Below are 17023 nucleotides of genomic sequence, written 5' to 3' on the forward strand. Positions count from 1 at the left end.
AATAAAAAGCTAATCCCTCTTCAGTAAATAACAAGACAAGTATTCTTTTTATTTCCATTTTTCCTTAAGAATCCATGGTAGATAAAAATATTCAAGAAAAATAGTTTCCTATAGTTTTTCTGATTTCATTACTTGTGGAAGAGGAGAGACTTTGTTTTGTTGATTTGCTGATGTAAGCGACTCATTTGGTCAGAATTATAAAAGCTTGGTACTAGACATCAATTTAAATTTTTATAGTGATTTTCTATGTCCATCATGTAAAGAAGTTTACATTCTTGAAAACAAATATGAGCTTTGAGATTTTAGGATCCTAATGTACTCTAAATCATGTACTCTAAATCGTACTTATAAGGCAGTTTGGATAAAATTAATATTAGGCAAATGGGGAAACGAGTGGTTATACAATGACAGCATCTGGCACATCGTAGATATTCAAATATGTAAATGAATGGCTAGCTAGTCTCAGGTTAACAAGAGCAGATTGGGCTTTTCCTCCGTAGGTTGGAGTAACTGGTATTTTTCAAAAGTGAAAGAGTGGCACGATTAGTTTTTGTTTTTTTATTTTGGAAAGGACATTCTAGCCTCACCATCAGGAAGAGCTATTATAGGAGATGATTGGGAGACTTGTTAGAAAGAGATGCATAGAGACTAAAGCAGTGGGTGAGATGGAGAGGAGAGAATACATTAGTTCAGAGACTTTTAGAAAGTAGCACCTATTAGACTAGGAAACTGGTTGTATATGATAAATGAAAACAAGTCGAACATGACTCCCAGTTTTCTGGGTTGGATATTCAGTGGATGATGATACTCTTCATCAGGATAAGAAATACAGAAGCAAGAACAGATTTGGGAATAAGATAGGCTCAACCTTGAACTTGCTGTTTTTGAGGCACTTGAGGAACATGTTGGTAAAGATTTCTAATGGACAGTTGGATACTTAGGTCTGGAGTCTAGAAGGCAGTTCTTGGCTGGAAATACTAATTTCAAAGTTAAGAATATCTGATATCCACAAGAACAAGGACCTTCTCTGACTTGTTCACTGCTGGATTCTCAGGACCTGACACTGTACCTAGGACATACATAGTTGAGAGATGTATGATTTGTAAATGGTAGCTAAAGCACCAGGGAAATATGCCAAGGGAGACAAGATAGGGCTTGGAAAATACCTGCATTTAAAGAGTCATTTGAACAAGAGAAGTCAGCTAAAGAGATTAAAAAGGCTTCCCAAGAAGGTTAGGCAAAGAACCAAAAAAAATGGTATCATATTTTTTACCTCTGTAGTGGGTATTACCATTTATAACTATACATTTATAATGGTATCATATTTTTTTACCTCTGTAGTGGGTATTACAATTTATAACTATACATTTATGATGCATACATGAGTGAATACAAGTCATAGACAGAAACAACTTCAAAAAAAAGTATGTGGTCAGCATTGTTTATATTACAGAGAGGTCAAGTAAATGAAAATTGATCAGTATCCCTTAGAGCTAAGTATCCCTGGACATTTGTCAGAGCCATTTCCTTAGAGTGGTGTGCTCAATCAGATTGGGGTGGTCAAGAAAGTAGACTGCTCTGAAGGAAAGTAGCAAGGGAAGATGGTGACTGGAGAAGACTTGATGATGTGTATAGACTGAGGGCCAAAACTTCCACAGAAGAGTTTGAAAACCCTGAAGAGAAAGGAATGATTGATAAAAGAGGATCCCAAAATATAGGGGAAGGAATGGGACCAAGAGCACAAGAGAATAGATTAAACTTACCTTAGGGGAGAAGTCATCTTCTGAAATGGAAGAGAAGACAGAGAGGCTGGGCACAGTCATAAATACATTTCTAGTTTAGGACAAGAGAAGGCAGAAAATGGGTGGCATTCATGCCTGATGACTTCTATTTCTTTTTTTTTTTTAATTTTTTTTTAAATTTTATTTTATTTTTAAACTTTACATAATTGTATTAGTTTTGCCAAATATCAAAATGAATCCGCCACAGGTATACATGTGTTCCCCATCCTGAACCCTCCTCCCTCCTCCCTCCCCATACCATCCCTCTGGGTCGTCCCAGTGCACTAGCCTTCTTTCCCTAAAATGGAAGGCAAGGCCATTTGATCTATCGTTGAGAAGAGTTTAAGAACAGTGATTCAGGGTTTAGAATGGAGGAAGGAGCTGAGAAGTTAGACATCCATGGATATGATGCATTTTATTTTTCTAAATGTTGACATTTTATGCCTAATGGTTAAGTCATATGGCTGATATTTGTGGTGTTCACGTTTAATGATTTTAAAATTGAAAATGCTTAGAATTGGGTGACAAGAACTCTAAGATACAGCAGTTATTTGCAGATATTCATTTGTTAACAGTTAATCTTTTCCGTTTAATTTTAGGTCCTCACACTTCAGCAAATATAGGTGTTCTAAGTAGTTGCCTGGACTTAAGAACAGTAATCCCTGAAACTTCTGTATCCAGTACTGTTTCCAGCGCACAAACTATGGTAACCCAGCAGACCATTAAAACTGAATCATCCAGTACAAATGGGGCAGTTGTTAAAGATGAAACTTCACTAACAACATTCAGTACCAAAGCTGAAGGTTTGAAATGTGTTTCACATACTGTATTTTGAGCCATTTTTGTATAGAAATTCAGCAAACTTATTTGTTTCAGATGGGAATTGCATTTCATCTTGGATTGAATTGAATATAAAAAGATAAAGGCATTTCATTTAAAATCATTATATAATATATTCTCTGCTGCACTGTAATACAATCAGACTTTATCTTTCCTACCATGAGTTTATTCAGCAAAACTTTTTTTTCTTAGAAAAGATTAGTTCTCTGCTATGGAGTAACAGTTCTTATAGCTTGATCAATTTCTGATTTTGTAAATTCTTATTTTATGATTTTGCAATAGGAATTGTATTTCATGTTTGGTAAACATTCTCTGAAGTTCCAGCTAGTCATCAAATCCTTGAAAAATGAGCTTTGTGAATTAGTTCAAGTTAGAGGGTCCATATTTCTAATTGTTGTGATTTTTTTCTCCCTCTGGCTATTTTTGCATATTTATAAGTTATATTTTACTGTGTCTGTTTGCTCAGTGCTTATATAAGTCTTATCTGATGAATTGTTTAATTTTTAGTTGATGAAACATGTGCACTACCTGCAACCAAGATAAGCCGTGTGGAGGCACACGCTGCCACGATGCCGTTTTCTGTAAGTATATGCCCTGGAGATGAGACGTGCGCACAGGTGGCTAAAGACGCTTTAAATGCTGAGCAACTTCAACCTACATTCAGGAAAAGGCTCTTGGGTATCCTCTTAGTAATTACTTGACACAGATTGAAAAATGGAGGCTTAAAGAGAAAAATGTTCACAGTAGAATCTTAAGTGGAAAAAGTTGGATAAAAAAATAATATATATAGTGCATTCCCAATTTTATTAAAAACACACAGTACATACATACATTCACATTCTCACATGAGTCCACACAAATCTACACTACAGTGCTAGATGATTTTCTTCAGGTCGTGGGGCCAAAGATAGTTTTTACTTTATGTTTTCAGTCTTTTTCTATAATGTTAACTTTCATAATCAGAAATGTGTGTATATACATAGATATATGTATATATGTAAATTACTTAACAATTTAAAGAATAAAAGGACATGTTATAGAACATAAAACTTGAATGGTTTTATTGCTAGCTGCTTAATAGGAGAACAACAAAATATTGCAATCTGGAGTCAGATATACCTGTAGCATATCCTAATAATCTCTAACACTGGATTTTTTGGTGGAAGGCCAGAATTAGTCTGCCTGGTACCAAACTTAAATGCCAGGAATGTGCCTCACAAATATTATACTAAGATTGTCTCAAGTGGATGAATAGGAGGATAATACATATATGTGGTTTTGCATGTTTTTAAATTATCAGTCATTTCAACTTTATTGCTATGAACAAGAGTTTTTATTTAACCTAACATTTACCATTTAGAACCTTCAAGAATAGTCTGTAGTTTTAGTTTTCTTTCAGTCATGATTCTGTGGATTTTGATCATGTCTTTACCTTCATCAGCGTTCACCTTTCCAGAATGTAAAGTGCTAGTGTTCTAATAACTCTTCTCAAAGAAGAATTATTAAAATGATTTTTTTCTCTTAAATCTGTTTTACAGTGCATCAGTTGGAATGGTATCTATAGTTGCAATTGGAGCCAGTTGTTTTATAAAAGTTGTTGAAGAGCGTTTTAACAAGTTTAAAGCTATTTCTCTTTTAAAAACCTTTAAGACTCTTCTGGTTAGCTCACTTTGTCATGTGTGATAGCCTCAATAAGAAGTACTGTGAATTATAAGCATGTACCTCTGCTGTTATATATTTAAGACAGAAGTAAATAACTGAAGTACATATTTGTTTTGAGCTTCTGGAAACAGTGTCTCATTTATAAAGAAGATGGGCTTAAAAAGGATAAGTATAATTCACTTATCACTAAAAGTAATTTAAGGTACAGGAAGTTTATTTGTTAAAGCAAGATAAAAATGTCAAACTGTTTAATCTGCTCCTCTTTAGTGTATGCTAAATTATATTCAAATTGCATTTTAGTTTTGAACATTTTTTCTCCTTTTAGGTTTGGAGAATCACAGGTATTTCAAGTGCAAAGATCACTGAATTTCTGCTAGTTGTTTTTGAATCTAGAAATAAGCTAGCTTGCAGTGAATTTTTCCTTATTCGCTCCTTTTGGAGTGAGTTGTAATGTCACACTAAAGGGATTATTACATTTTCTGAGAGAGTCTCTGAAATGACAATGTTCTATAAAACAGCTGGCATTTTAACGTGTCACTGATTGGAAAGCATGCTAACTCCAGCTAGGTTGATAGCACAGAGCTACTGACTTGGAGAATGCCTGTCACTCCCTGTGTTTGAATTGGCATCCCTGTCTCACTGTCAGTTGACCTAATCTGTTAAGAGTTTATTTACTTATGAGCTATTAATGTTGTGGCGTTTACCCATATACGTACTTGTAGATCACTGCATGGAGTTATTAAATCTTGGCATTTCTTGTATGTTCAGTAAGAGTCTTCATAAATTTTTCTTTCTCTGAAATTAGAAAGAGACTCCTTCAAATCCGGTGGCCATGGTGAAAGCAGGAGAACGACAGTGGTGTGACGTAGGAATTTTTAAAAATAATACAGCTTTGGTGAGCCAGTTTTATTTGCTGCCAAAAGGGAAGCAAAGCATTTCAAAGGTAGCTATTGATGTGTTTTCTACACTGTTAGTTATAAGCCTCAAACGTGGAACTTTAAGAAGTAAGCCTGATTCAGGACATTTGAATGAGTGAAATTGCGATCTGTTTAGTACCTATAATTAAGAGTTTATATTAGTTATTGTATTCTTTTTTAAGTCTCTGTTTATAGAATATATCACAAGCAGGTTATTTTTAAAAGTCTTATACACTCATTGGGCTGGATTTTGAGTCATAAATGATACAGTCTGGCCAGTACAGATAAAGATTTCTTGAAGTATCTCTAATGTTGTTACCTGGAGAGTTTAGAACGGAACTTTTTTTTAACTTAGAACTTTTGTTAGTCCCAATTTCATAATTTAAGAATGTTAAGCCCTTAACACTATTGAATACAGCGAGGACCTTATATAGATAGAGACATTAATCTTCTAAGAATTATGAAACAGATAATAGCTCCAAAGCATACTGAACTAATTTTTTTCTGGAATGGGAATTGCAGAGAGGGAATTGCCAACAAAATGGATATTCAGGTTTGAATCTCCCAAAGATCTTACAAATGGAGAATATAACATTTATCATTATATTTTAGTTTCTCTAATACTACTTTCTGGTGTCCCACTTTTACATATTGAATCTTCCAATTCTTAGCAAAAATAGACATCCTGATTAATATTATGTTAGTATTATGCCTAACAAAATTTCTGGCTGTAGTTTGATTTCATATATATGGAAATACCTGTATCTAAGGGCTTGGTAGCTATCTGTCGTTCCCAAAAGAAGGAAACATATAGTAAACTTGAGTTTGAGTTATCAGTTTCAGCACTTGACAGTGTGACCTTGGACAAATCACTTGTTTAACCTCGCTGAGACTCAGTTTCCTCATCTGTGAAATGAAGTAACTCCCTTAAAAATGGGATGAAACGTTGGCACTGTTTCACAGTGATGTAGTGATGTAAAAACTGTTTGAAAGTTGTAGGTGTTATGAGCTTCCTACCTAGAGTATGCAATCTGGTTATTTAATATTTATTCAGTATCTGCTGAATATTAATTTTTTAAATGCTCTGTGCTGGCATGCTAGTTGTTCCTTTTCTATCAAGCTTGCTTGCTGATGTCCAAAAGGTATCATTCCTGGCTAGACTGACAGTAAATCTTCTGAGACTTTTATTCCAAGTTAAATTTACATGGAGATAGTTGTTACTTTGTTAATAGTGGTTAGTTTTTTTTCTCTTTTCTCTGTATTCTTGATGTGCAAAATACCTTTATATTTCTTTTTATAACCAGTGACTCTCAACTGGAAAGGCGCTTTTCCTCTGGATGAGAATCACCAATTTATGGGCTTATTTACTTTTGTTTTGAGGGGGTTCATTCCATATATGAAAGAGGAAAATAAATAATGTGCACTACAACCCTAAAACTTAATTCATTCTTTAAAAGTTTTGTTATTCAATGAAAAATAATTAATTGCATCTTTTCTTTGACTTTTGCATATATTACATTTTAGATAGGAAATGCAGACGTACCTGACTACAGTTTACTTAAGAAACAAGATCTTGTTCCAGGCACAGGATACAGATTCAGGGTTGCTGCCATCAATGGTTGTGGAATAGGCCCTTTCAGCAAAATCAGTGAATTTAAAACCTGTATTCCCGGTTTTCCTGGAGCTCCTTCTGCGGTCAGAATTTCAAAGGTGAGACATCAGGTCAAGACTTAATGATTTAAATTACTGAAATGTTGTACATGAAGTAAAACTATCAGTTTAAAGATTCCTTTTAGTGTCTGATGAAATGAGAGATATCTAAAAGGGGTGGATTAAATTTTTTAAAAATATTTTTTGCTAATCACTCATGATATATATTTATTTAAAATATTTTAATTTATTTGGCTGTGCTGAGTCTTTTTTTAAATTATTTATTTATTTATGGCTGTGCTAGGTCTTTGTTGCTGCATGGGCTTTTCTCTAGTTATGGTGAGTGGGGGCTACTCTCCCATTATGGTGAGCAGGCTTCTCATCATGATCGCCTCTCTTTTTGTGGAGCACAGGCTCTAGGGCCCAGGGTCTTCAGTTGTGGCACATGGGCTCAGTAGTTGCAGCTCGTGGGCTCTAGAGTGCTCAGTAGTTGTGTGTACTGAGTCTTAGTTGCAACAGGTAGGATCTCGTTCCCTGACCAGGGATCAACCTGGGCCCCCTGCATTGGGAGTACAGAGTCTTAGCCACTGGACTACCAGAGAAATCCGCATTCGTGATATTTTAAAAATTTATTTATTTTTAATTGGAGGATAATTGCTTTACAATGTTGTGTTGGTATCTTTTATACATCATCATGAATCAGCCATAGGTATACACATGTCCCCTCCCTCCTGAACCTCTCTCCACTGCCCACCCCCACTTCCCACCCCTCTAGATTATCACAGAGCTCCAGGCTGATTTCCCTGTAACCTCCCATTAGCTATTGGTTTTACACATGGTAATGCATATATTTCAGTGCTGCTTTCTCAATTAGTCCCATACTCTCCTTCCCCTGCTCTATCCATAAGTCTGTTTTCAATGTCTGAGTCTCTCCTCCTGCCCTACAAATAGGTTCATCAATACAATTTTTCTAGATTCCATCAGTTCAGTTCAGTTCCTCAGTTGTGTCTGACTCTTTGTGACCCCATAGATTGTGGCACACCAGGCCTTCCTGTCATCGCCAACTCCTGGAGCCTACTCAAACTCATGTCCATAGAGTTGGTGATGCCATCCAACCATCTTATCCTCTGTTGTCCCCTTCTCCTCCCACCTTCAATCTTTCCTAGCATCAGGGTCTTTTCAAATGAGTCAGTTCTTCACATCTGGTGGCCAAAGTATTGGAGTTTCAGCTTCAGCATCAGTCCTTCCAATGAATATTCAGGACTGATTTCTTTTAGATATGTGTTAATATATGATATTTGTTTTTCTGTTTCTGACTTACTTCACTCTGTATAACAGGCTCTAGGTTTATCCACCTTACTAGAACTGACTCAAATTCATTCATTTTTATGGCTTAATAATATTCCACTGTACATATATGCCATAACTTCTTTTATCCATTCTGAACAACATCTAGGGTGCTTCTATGTCCTGGCTATTGTCAGTAGTGCTCCAGTGAACATTAGGGTACATGTGTCTTTTTCAATTATGATTTTCTCAGGGTATTGCCCAGTAGTGGGATTAAAAAATGCTCAACATTGCATATTATTCAGTTCAATTCAGTCACTCAGTCATGTCCGACTGTTTGCAACCCCATGAATCACAGCACACCAGGCCTCCCTGTCCATCACCAACTCCCGGTGTTCACTCAAACTCACGTCCATTGAGTCAGTGATGCCATCCAGCCATCTCATCCTCTGTCGTCCCCTTCTCCTCCTGTCCCCAATCCCTCCCAGCATCAGAGTCTTTTCCAATGAGTCAACTCTTCGCATGAGGTAGCCAAAGTACTGGAGTTTCAGCTTTAGCATCATTCCTTCCAAAGAAATCCCAGGGCTGATCTCCTTCAGAATGGACTGGTTGGATCTCCTTGCAGTCCAAGGGACTCTCAAAGAGTCTTCTCCAACACCACAGTTCAAAAGCATCAATTATTCGGTGCTCAGCTTTCTTTACAGTCCAACTCTTCACATCCATACATGACCACTGGAAAAATCATAGCCTGGACTAGACGGACCTTTGTTGGCAAAGTAATGTCTCTGCTTTTGAATATGCTATCTAGGTTAGTCATAAATTTCCTTCCAAGGAAGAAGCGTCTTTTAATTTCATGGCTGTAGTCACCATCTGCAGTGATTTTGGAGCCCCGAAAAATAAAGTCTGATACTGTTTCCACTTTCCCCATCTATTTCCCATGAAGTGATGGGACTGGATGCCATGATCTTCGTTTTCTGAATGTTGAGCTTTAAGCCAACTTTTTCACTCTCCTCTTTCACTTTCATCAAGAGGCTCTTTAGTTCCTCTTCACCTTCTGCCATAAGGGTGGTGTCATCTGCATATCTGAGGTTATTGATATTTCTCCTGGCAATCTTGATTCCAGCTTGTGCTTCTTCTAGCCCAGCGTTTCTCATGATGTACTCTGCATAGAAGTTAAATAAGTAGGGTGACAATATACAGCCTTGACGTACTCCTTTTCTATTTGCTTATTATTAGAGAAATGCAAATCAAAACTACAACGATGTATCACCTCACACTGGTCAGAATGGCCATCATCAAAAAATCTACAAATAATAAATGCTGGAGAGGATGTGCAGAAAAGGGAACCCTCTTGCACTCTTGGTCGGAATGTAAATTTATACAGCCACTTGGAGAACAAAATGGAGATTTCTTAAAAAACAAGGAATAAAACTACTGTATGATCCAGCAATTCCACTACTGGGCATGATATTTTTAAGGACACAAATTTCAAGCAGAATTATAGCATCCAGATTTGGAAAGTCAGGGAGATCTGTGTATGCTTCTTATATTAATTTTGTTCTTGTTATAGAAACGAAAAGTATTATGCTAGAGAATTTTAATGTGTGTGTTCAGTCGCTCATTCATGTCTGACTCTTTGCCACCCCATGGACTGTAGCCTGCCAGGCTCCCCTGTCCATGAACTTTCCCAGGCATGAATACTGGATTGGGTTGCCATTTCCTACCCTTCCTAGTTGGGAAGGGGATCTTCCCAGCTTAAGGATCAATCTTGTGTCTCTTGCGTCTCTGCTATTGGCAGGCAAATTTTCACCACTGTGCCCTCTGGCTTTTAATTGGATTATATTTTATCCTAAGGTCATACCTCTGTTTAGAGAAGAAGAGGTCTGCTTTCAGATAAGAAAGATCTTGTTCTTTGGGTGTACAGGCAGACATTTAAGCCTAGTTATGTTTTTTAAAAGGGCATAAATTAAACATTATAGATCCAGGTAAGGTAAATTTTTAAAAATCAGCAACAAAAGTTGTAACATCTGATACAGTTACTTTAGTGAAAAGCATCTTGTGTTCTAAAGATAACATAATAAATGCTATTAAAGAAAACTTCAGAACCTTTATCTGTTTTTGTTTTTCTGCTCTCTTCAAGAATGTCGAGGGCATCCATCTTTCCTGGGAACCTCCAACTTCACCTTCTGGAAATATTTTGGAATATTCAGCCTACTTGGCTATCCGCACAGCACAAATACAAGATAATCCAAGTCAACTTGTGTTTATGAGGATTTATTGTGGTCTTAAGACATCATGTATAGTAACTGCTGGGCAGCTTGCAAATGCACATATTGATTATACATCCAGGCCTGCCATTGTGTTCAGGATATCAGCAAAGAATGAAAAGGGATATGGACCAGCTACACAAGTTCGATGGCTTCAAGGTAACAATAAAAAAGCACCTTTAAATTGATTTTCTTTTTTTTTTTTTTACTGAAGCTATTGTGATGATTATTTATTAGTAACTGGTTTTGGAGATTTGTCATTTAAAAGAATATTCTCTGACTGTATTTCTAGCAGTTATGAATTTGAGTTTGTAAGTTGTTCTTAAAATGTATTTGCTCAATTCTAGATCCAAATAAAAATAGAAAAGAAGCAAAGCCTCTCTGAAAATCAGTATATGAATTCTTCCCCATAGTTATAGCTCTATTATAAAGAAAAATAGTAAAATTAAGATAAAAGCTAAAGGCTTTATTACCCCAATATCTTTTATAAAGGCCATGTAACTCAGTCATCCTAGAGTTATTGAGATGATTCTAGTAACTGGCTGTTGTACACTGTGCTGTCTTATATGGTAAATGTTACCTACACTGAAAAGGTCCAGTCTTTGAGTACTCCCTCTCACTTTATTCTATATGAGCAGTGGTCCTCTAGCAACTATCTTCTACTGGATAATATTTGTAATACTGATTTTAGGAGCCATTTGATTCATTTCTTTGTTTATCTACAGTTAGCACAGAGCTTAAGAAATTAAAAAAAAGAAAGAAGCAAGTTCAGAAACTCTGCTTTGGAATTTTTATCATTTTCCAAGAATCATGGCAACATACAAAAAGATTAATTGGTTTTCTCGATTCATACCAGGTTGATATATTGAAATATATTTTTGGCCAAAGCACTTACCTGGCCCTCAGTTTCCTGATTAATAGATGAGGGAGTTAAAAAAAAAGTTTACCTTTAAGGTACCTTTCAGCACTTAAATTCAGTATGTTCATTAGAAGTGAAGTTTATCCCTAAATATTTTAACATCTGTCTTAATGGATCTAATTTTGCTTTTGCTGAAATTAAAATGTTCATAATTAAAAATTCAGAGTTTTTTGTCCTCCTTATCACAGAAAGAAAGAAGCACCTTAACAGGACATGAGTTTTGAAAGTGTTTTAAACATTTGTAAGATTTTTGTAAATGCTCTAAATGTTTTATTTTTGCATTGTTTTTACCTTGAAATTGTATAAACTTTTTTACAACTGAAATATAAGCATTAGACAGCTTACTCAGGTTCCACTACAACCTTAAAGATACATATAGGCATTATGGAAAGTCTGCTACAGGTGACTTGTTTTAAACCTTTTAGGAATTTCATGGTTCCACTGCCTATTCGAATCCAGAATAAATATATAGAGCAATAATTGCAGAAAAGACATTTCAGACTAAGCTGCAGTAACTGCAGGAGCACAGGTCTGTCCTTTTTATATCATGTAACCTTTTGCCGGTTGAGGTTGACTGAGTAGCTATGTCCTCAAACTTCATGTATAATACTCCCAGCAAAGATGGATTTAATTGTGCAGAACTGATATGTATGTATGTTCCAGTTACTAATTTAAAGTGTATAGAATATTTTAATATATAATTTTTGTAAAGAACTGGGATTTTTATACTACAGTATTTGTAATTAATGTGTCTTCACTAATTAAGTTTCTCTTGAAGAAAATATGCAAACTGTTAGACACGTATTGAGAGATTTCCAAACTCTAAAGGTAAAATAAATGCACTACTGTCGTGTTGTTAGAATACCTTTTTTGTGGCTATATGAATCCTTGATCTCTAAATGTGTACTTTACAAACAGTGTTTACAAGGAGCTTCTCTGGTTTGTTAGCCCAGCACCTGCCCTGGTGAGAGCTTCATTCTGCATTTGTTTAACTCATATGCATTGCTTTTGGCATATGCTTGCTTTTTGCACTAGTAGAATTTTAACTTACCTCATTATTATGTTTGTAATCATTTGTATAGCTTCCATAATATGTCTGATATAGGCTAAAGAAGTACTTAACCAAAGTTAAAATAAATGGTAAGCAATTTTGCACATATGTGTGTATGTTTAGTTATAAAAAGAGTAAGAATGCAAAGTTACAGTAAGTATATATTTCAAGCCCAGTCATTTTATAATCTACTTGCTTTATTAGGAAAAGGTCTGGCTTTTACCCCTTATTCTCATTAAGGATTAACAGTTTGTTAATCAAACTGCATTAACAGTTCGCATCTTGAAGCACTTCTCTTAATGACAAGGAATAAGTTGACTTTAAGCAAAGAATAGAATATTTGAGTGTGTACATTTATAACTATTTAGTATTTTGTTTTTTAGTTTACTTTGCTTAAATGCCTCTTCTGTTCCAGACTAGCAGGTGAATATGGACCTGTGGTTCTAAAATATGTCTTATTTTCTAGAGTGAAAGGCAGTCTTTGTATACCAAGGGATTTACTTTGAGAATTAGCCCAAATTCTTAACATTTTTTTTATAATTGTACATTAACTTCTAGTCATATTTATCCCTTTGATAAATGGTTGGTGACTGAAAGATGCCATAGAGAAATCTCTGTGGCTTTGACATTAATAATAAAAGATCGTTGAGCTATATGTTTATGAACAGAATGGATGGAGATAAATAATAGGAGAAGTGCATTTAGCTTCTTATGATTTGCACATTTTCTAAGTGAAGATCCTCTGGTGTTGCAGTGGGTTATAACATGCAGATATCTTTCGTAAGAGGATTTACACTGAGTTAAATTACTTTCTTTACTCCCCCTAGCTGAATAAGCAATTCAGATGTACAAGTCTTTGTGCCACAATCCTCCTGGACTCTGCAGCTTTGGTTCACATAGTAGTAAAAAGATTTTTCTGTAGCACGCTCTTAGAATTATGTTTTCTAAAATATTGTACTGACTTCATTTTAGTTTAGTAAACTTTTTGGCAACTCAACTAGAAGTAGGGTATTATAAACTCACTTTTATCCGCATTAAAAAAAAAAAAAACAAATAATCTGATTGCATGTATGAGCCCCTGCTCCCTCTAACCCAATCGCATAAATATAATCATCTGTAAGAACGTTAAACTGTTGACCCATTATTTCAAAGACTTGCAGATTAGCAGAGTTTTGTTGCAGAGATATGGTCTATATAACTGGAGATATTTTTTAAAATTGCAGCATTTGTAGCATAAAAATAACTTGTAACATTGGATATGAAGAGATTATTCGTATTTAAAAGTATTGTAGTCATCTGATCTTAAATGAAGTAGGTTACAAAAGAGACTTGGTCCTTGACCATTGAAGGTATAAGTAACTGACAGTTACGTTTTCCAAGACTAACTTTAGGCAGTTTTATGTACTGTGTACCAGTGACATGTAAAATAAAGCACCTTCTCTACTGTAACCAGTTACAGGTGTTATTTATTTTGAATTATGTGGAAGAAAAATTAGTGATGGTATAGTAAATCTGTAGAAATGTTGATTTTGTATAAATCACCTAAAATGATATGGACAATCTTGTAAATAATGTTGCTGTTAGTTGTTTAGTCGCTAAGTCATGTCCAACTCTTTGCGACCCCATGGACCGCAGCACACCTTTTCCTGCACTATCTCCCAGAGTTTGCTCCAACTCATGTCCATTCTGTTGATGATGCCATCCAACTATGTTATCCTCTGTTGCCCCCTTCTCCTTCTGCCCTCAATCTTTCCCAGAATCAGGGTCTTTTCCATTGAGGCAGCTTTTTGCATCAGGTGGTCAAAGTATTGGAACTTCAGCATCAGCATCCTTCCAGTGAATATTCAGGGTTGATTTCCTTTAGGATTGACTGGTTTGGTCTTGCTGTCCAAGGGACTCTCAAGAGTCTTCTCCAGCACCACAATTCAAAAGCATCAGTTTTTTGGCACATAAAGAATAAAATGTGTCTAAAAACTTATGAGTTAGTGGATTGTGTTTGGGAGTCATTTTCTGATACAAATATAAAGCTTCTCTAAACTTTATTGTAGCTAAACTAGTATGCTTGAAAGTAAAAAAGCAAATGGCTGCAAGAAACAGATTAACCTAGTTGTCCCGTTCCTTTTTTTTTTTGGTCTTGTTTACTTTTAATATTTTTTCTTTGTGCTTTTCATTTTAATTCATAGCAGCCTGTCTTCTGTCCTAGCTGCTCCATCAAAATGGCTGTAGCAAAGGTCAGGGATAACATCTCATTTCCCAAATCCGGTGAATTGTTTCATTGTACTTAATCTTATCATTTGAAACTTTAACCACTTTAAACTTGACACTTGCACTTTTAGCTTCTGTCAAACTGTGCCCTCTGTCTTCTTATGTACCTCCTCTGTCTGCAGTCCTCTTTTCCACTCCCACCTGTCTCCAGAGATTCACGTAAATGTTGCCAATATGATGAAGCCTTTCCTGACATAATTTATTTCTAGGGAGATTTGACTCCTTTTTCCTGTGCCCCCACTGCCCTTTGTTCAGTCTTGTCATAGCAGCCTAAAAGCTGTTGTGCCTTTGTCAGCATTGTTCCTCTCCCTCTGCCAGGTGGTAGGTCTCTAGGGCAGAGACTGGGTCTTTATCTCTCTTCCATATCAGCCATTTAGCTGGTACTTAAATATTTTAACAAATGATTAAAGAAAATTGTCTCTTTCCATACTCCCCCTCCTCTTCTCAAATGGCATCAAAGTGCAAGGGAGGCTTTCAAACGGAAAGAGATTTTAGCAGATGTAATAAGCTTCTGGAGGAAATACAAGCTCCACCTTTGTCTTACTCTACCCTGCTGTTTCTTAAGTTCCTAAGAGAAGTTCTGAGATAAGTAAGAGATATGTTACTATGTATTTATTAGGCTAAAAAGGATTTAATAGGGGTGTGTATAGATATCAAGAGGGATTCTTTGATCTAAAAAGATATGAGCATTTAGTGAAATCGGTTGGCATTACTAGATAATGATTTTTTAATGATCAGGATTTCTAATGATTTTGGATGATAAGGAAAATGAGCTAAAAATATTTCCAAAGTCAGTCTCTGATTTCCACACAGGAAAGCCATGGACAGTTGTCTAGAAGAAGCTACCTACCTATTTAATACGTAAGCACAGGGAGCTGCTGAAGGACACAGAGCCCCAGCATTAGTACTGCACTGGAGTCTGTCAGGCCACAATGGTCACCTCTAAGCTTACAGGACAGAGGATTTTTACTTGAAAATAAAATGACAGTGGCACACCTTCCTTCCAGGTTTCCCAGTTATACTTGGGAGTTCTTATATAGTTATGCATTTCTATAACTCAGAAAAGACTTTTTAAAAATCAAGCCTGGAAAAACATGAACTACAGCATTCTGGGGAGGAACAATTAATTCTAAAAACTGAACGATGAAAGAAAAAGCTATACCAGCCTCCTTATCCAAAATAGATTTCTGTATCTTCTATTTCTGTATCTGTATATGTTAAAAAGTAAATGTTTATTTTTGAACAAAGAGTTCAATTCAATTACTCTTTGAAGAAAGAGTAATCTGTCCACTAGCAATTCATGGTCCAGCAAATGTCCAGCTCTGACCAAGGGAATTATCCATTCCTCCTCCTCTCTGAAAAGACAGAGTGGAAGTTCCTTAAGAGCTTGAGGAAAGTCCCCTCCCTATTTCTCTTTTTCTTAGTGAAGGAGGGCAAAGCTACAGGTATAATAATTATATCTGATTTAACAAAGGTGTGGGTGTGCCACTTAAGGCAGCATAGCATATAAGAGAGTGGGTGAGACCCTGTAGGTTTTGTCAACTGCTTGGTCCAAAATCATCCTGCAGCCAGTTGCTGTTTAGCACTTCCTGGTGGCAGTGTCCATTCCAGTTCACATATGGATAAGATTTTGGGTCTTGCAGCCAACAGCCTAGGATTTTAGTAATAGCATAGTGATGTCTGGAACTTTCTGAATGACTGGAACCCAGTTGGGGAGATAGGACCTAAAGGATACTCTGTCTGCTCTCCATTTCCTGGGAATGTGTTGCCAGCCATTTGCTTCCAGGCCTAGCCCACCTCTTGTACCAACTCCCTAACCCAAGATAATAACTTTGGCCTGTGTTGTTGGGTACAAGGCATAGATCCAGTGTTTCAAGATTTTTTTTCTTTCAGATTTCTAGATTGAATACCAAAATGTATAGTTAATCCCCTCAATCAGATTAAATTGCACTTTAACTGTGCCTTGTTCAATCTGCAAAATGTCACTGCTGGTGATGACTCTGGCAGAGACATGATTGCAAAATTGTTATGACACTTGTGACCAACTTGGGCACCTGTTATTGACCAGTGTGGAGAAACTAGCTACCATGCACTTTATTTTTCAATTGCTTAATACATAAATGCACTATTAGGAGAATGTGCCAAAGGGAATTTGTACTTTTGAAAGTCAACAGAATTCAGTAGAGTCAATGTCTTCTCAGTTTATTTTGGGATTTGCATCACTTATCATTTTATTCTCCACTTATACAAATAATTATACCCAGTGAACAAAGTAACCGGTTAACCAGAATCATGCCAGTGGCTGAACCAACTTGGCAGAGCAGCACTGTAATACTGCCATCTCATTAGATCCCAGCTTTCTGGGAACGTAATTAACTTCTGTG

At 36.1% G+C, this 17023-nt stretch overlaps 1 protein-coding gene across 3 annotated transcripts in view; it reads left to right on the forward strand.

Annotated features, from left to right (window-relative positions):
• The window catches only part of HCFC2 (host cell factor C2), an 88802-nt gene that overhangs the window by 31460 nt on the left and 40319 nt on the right, over window positions 1–17023 (forward strand). The window contains exons 11-15 of one of the 3 annotated variants that reach the window (XR_015164008.1): window positions 2381–2487; window positions 3129–3202; window positions 5089–5226; window positions 6725–6910; window positions 10278–10779. Coding sequence is in view for 2 of the 3 variants with exons in the window: in XM_086401083.1 (XP_086257209.1) it covers window positions 2381–2584; window positions 3129–3202; window positions 5089–5226; window positions 6725–6910; window positions 10278–10592 (917 nt within the window). In the remaining variant the exon portion in view is untranslated. Of the gene's footprint in view, window positions 1–2380; window positions 2585–3128; window positions 3203–5088; window positions 5227–6724; window positions 6911–10277; window positions 10780–17023 lie in introns of those variants that run through there. The other 2 variants (XM_086401082.1, XM_086401083.1) reach the window with 2 other exon arrangements.

This window comes from Bos grunniens, chromosome 5 (genome assembly GCF_055505025.1).
Source record: "Bos grunniens cultivar Pamir isolate PY7600 chromosome 5, Bosgru_T2T1.0, whole genome shotgun sequence".
NCBI classification, from domain to species: domain Eukaryota; kingdom Metazoa; phylum Chordata; class Mammalia; order Artiodactyla; family Bovidae; genus Bos; species Bos grunniens.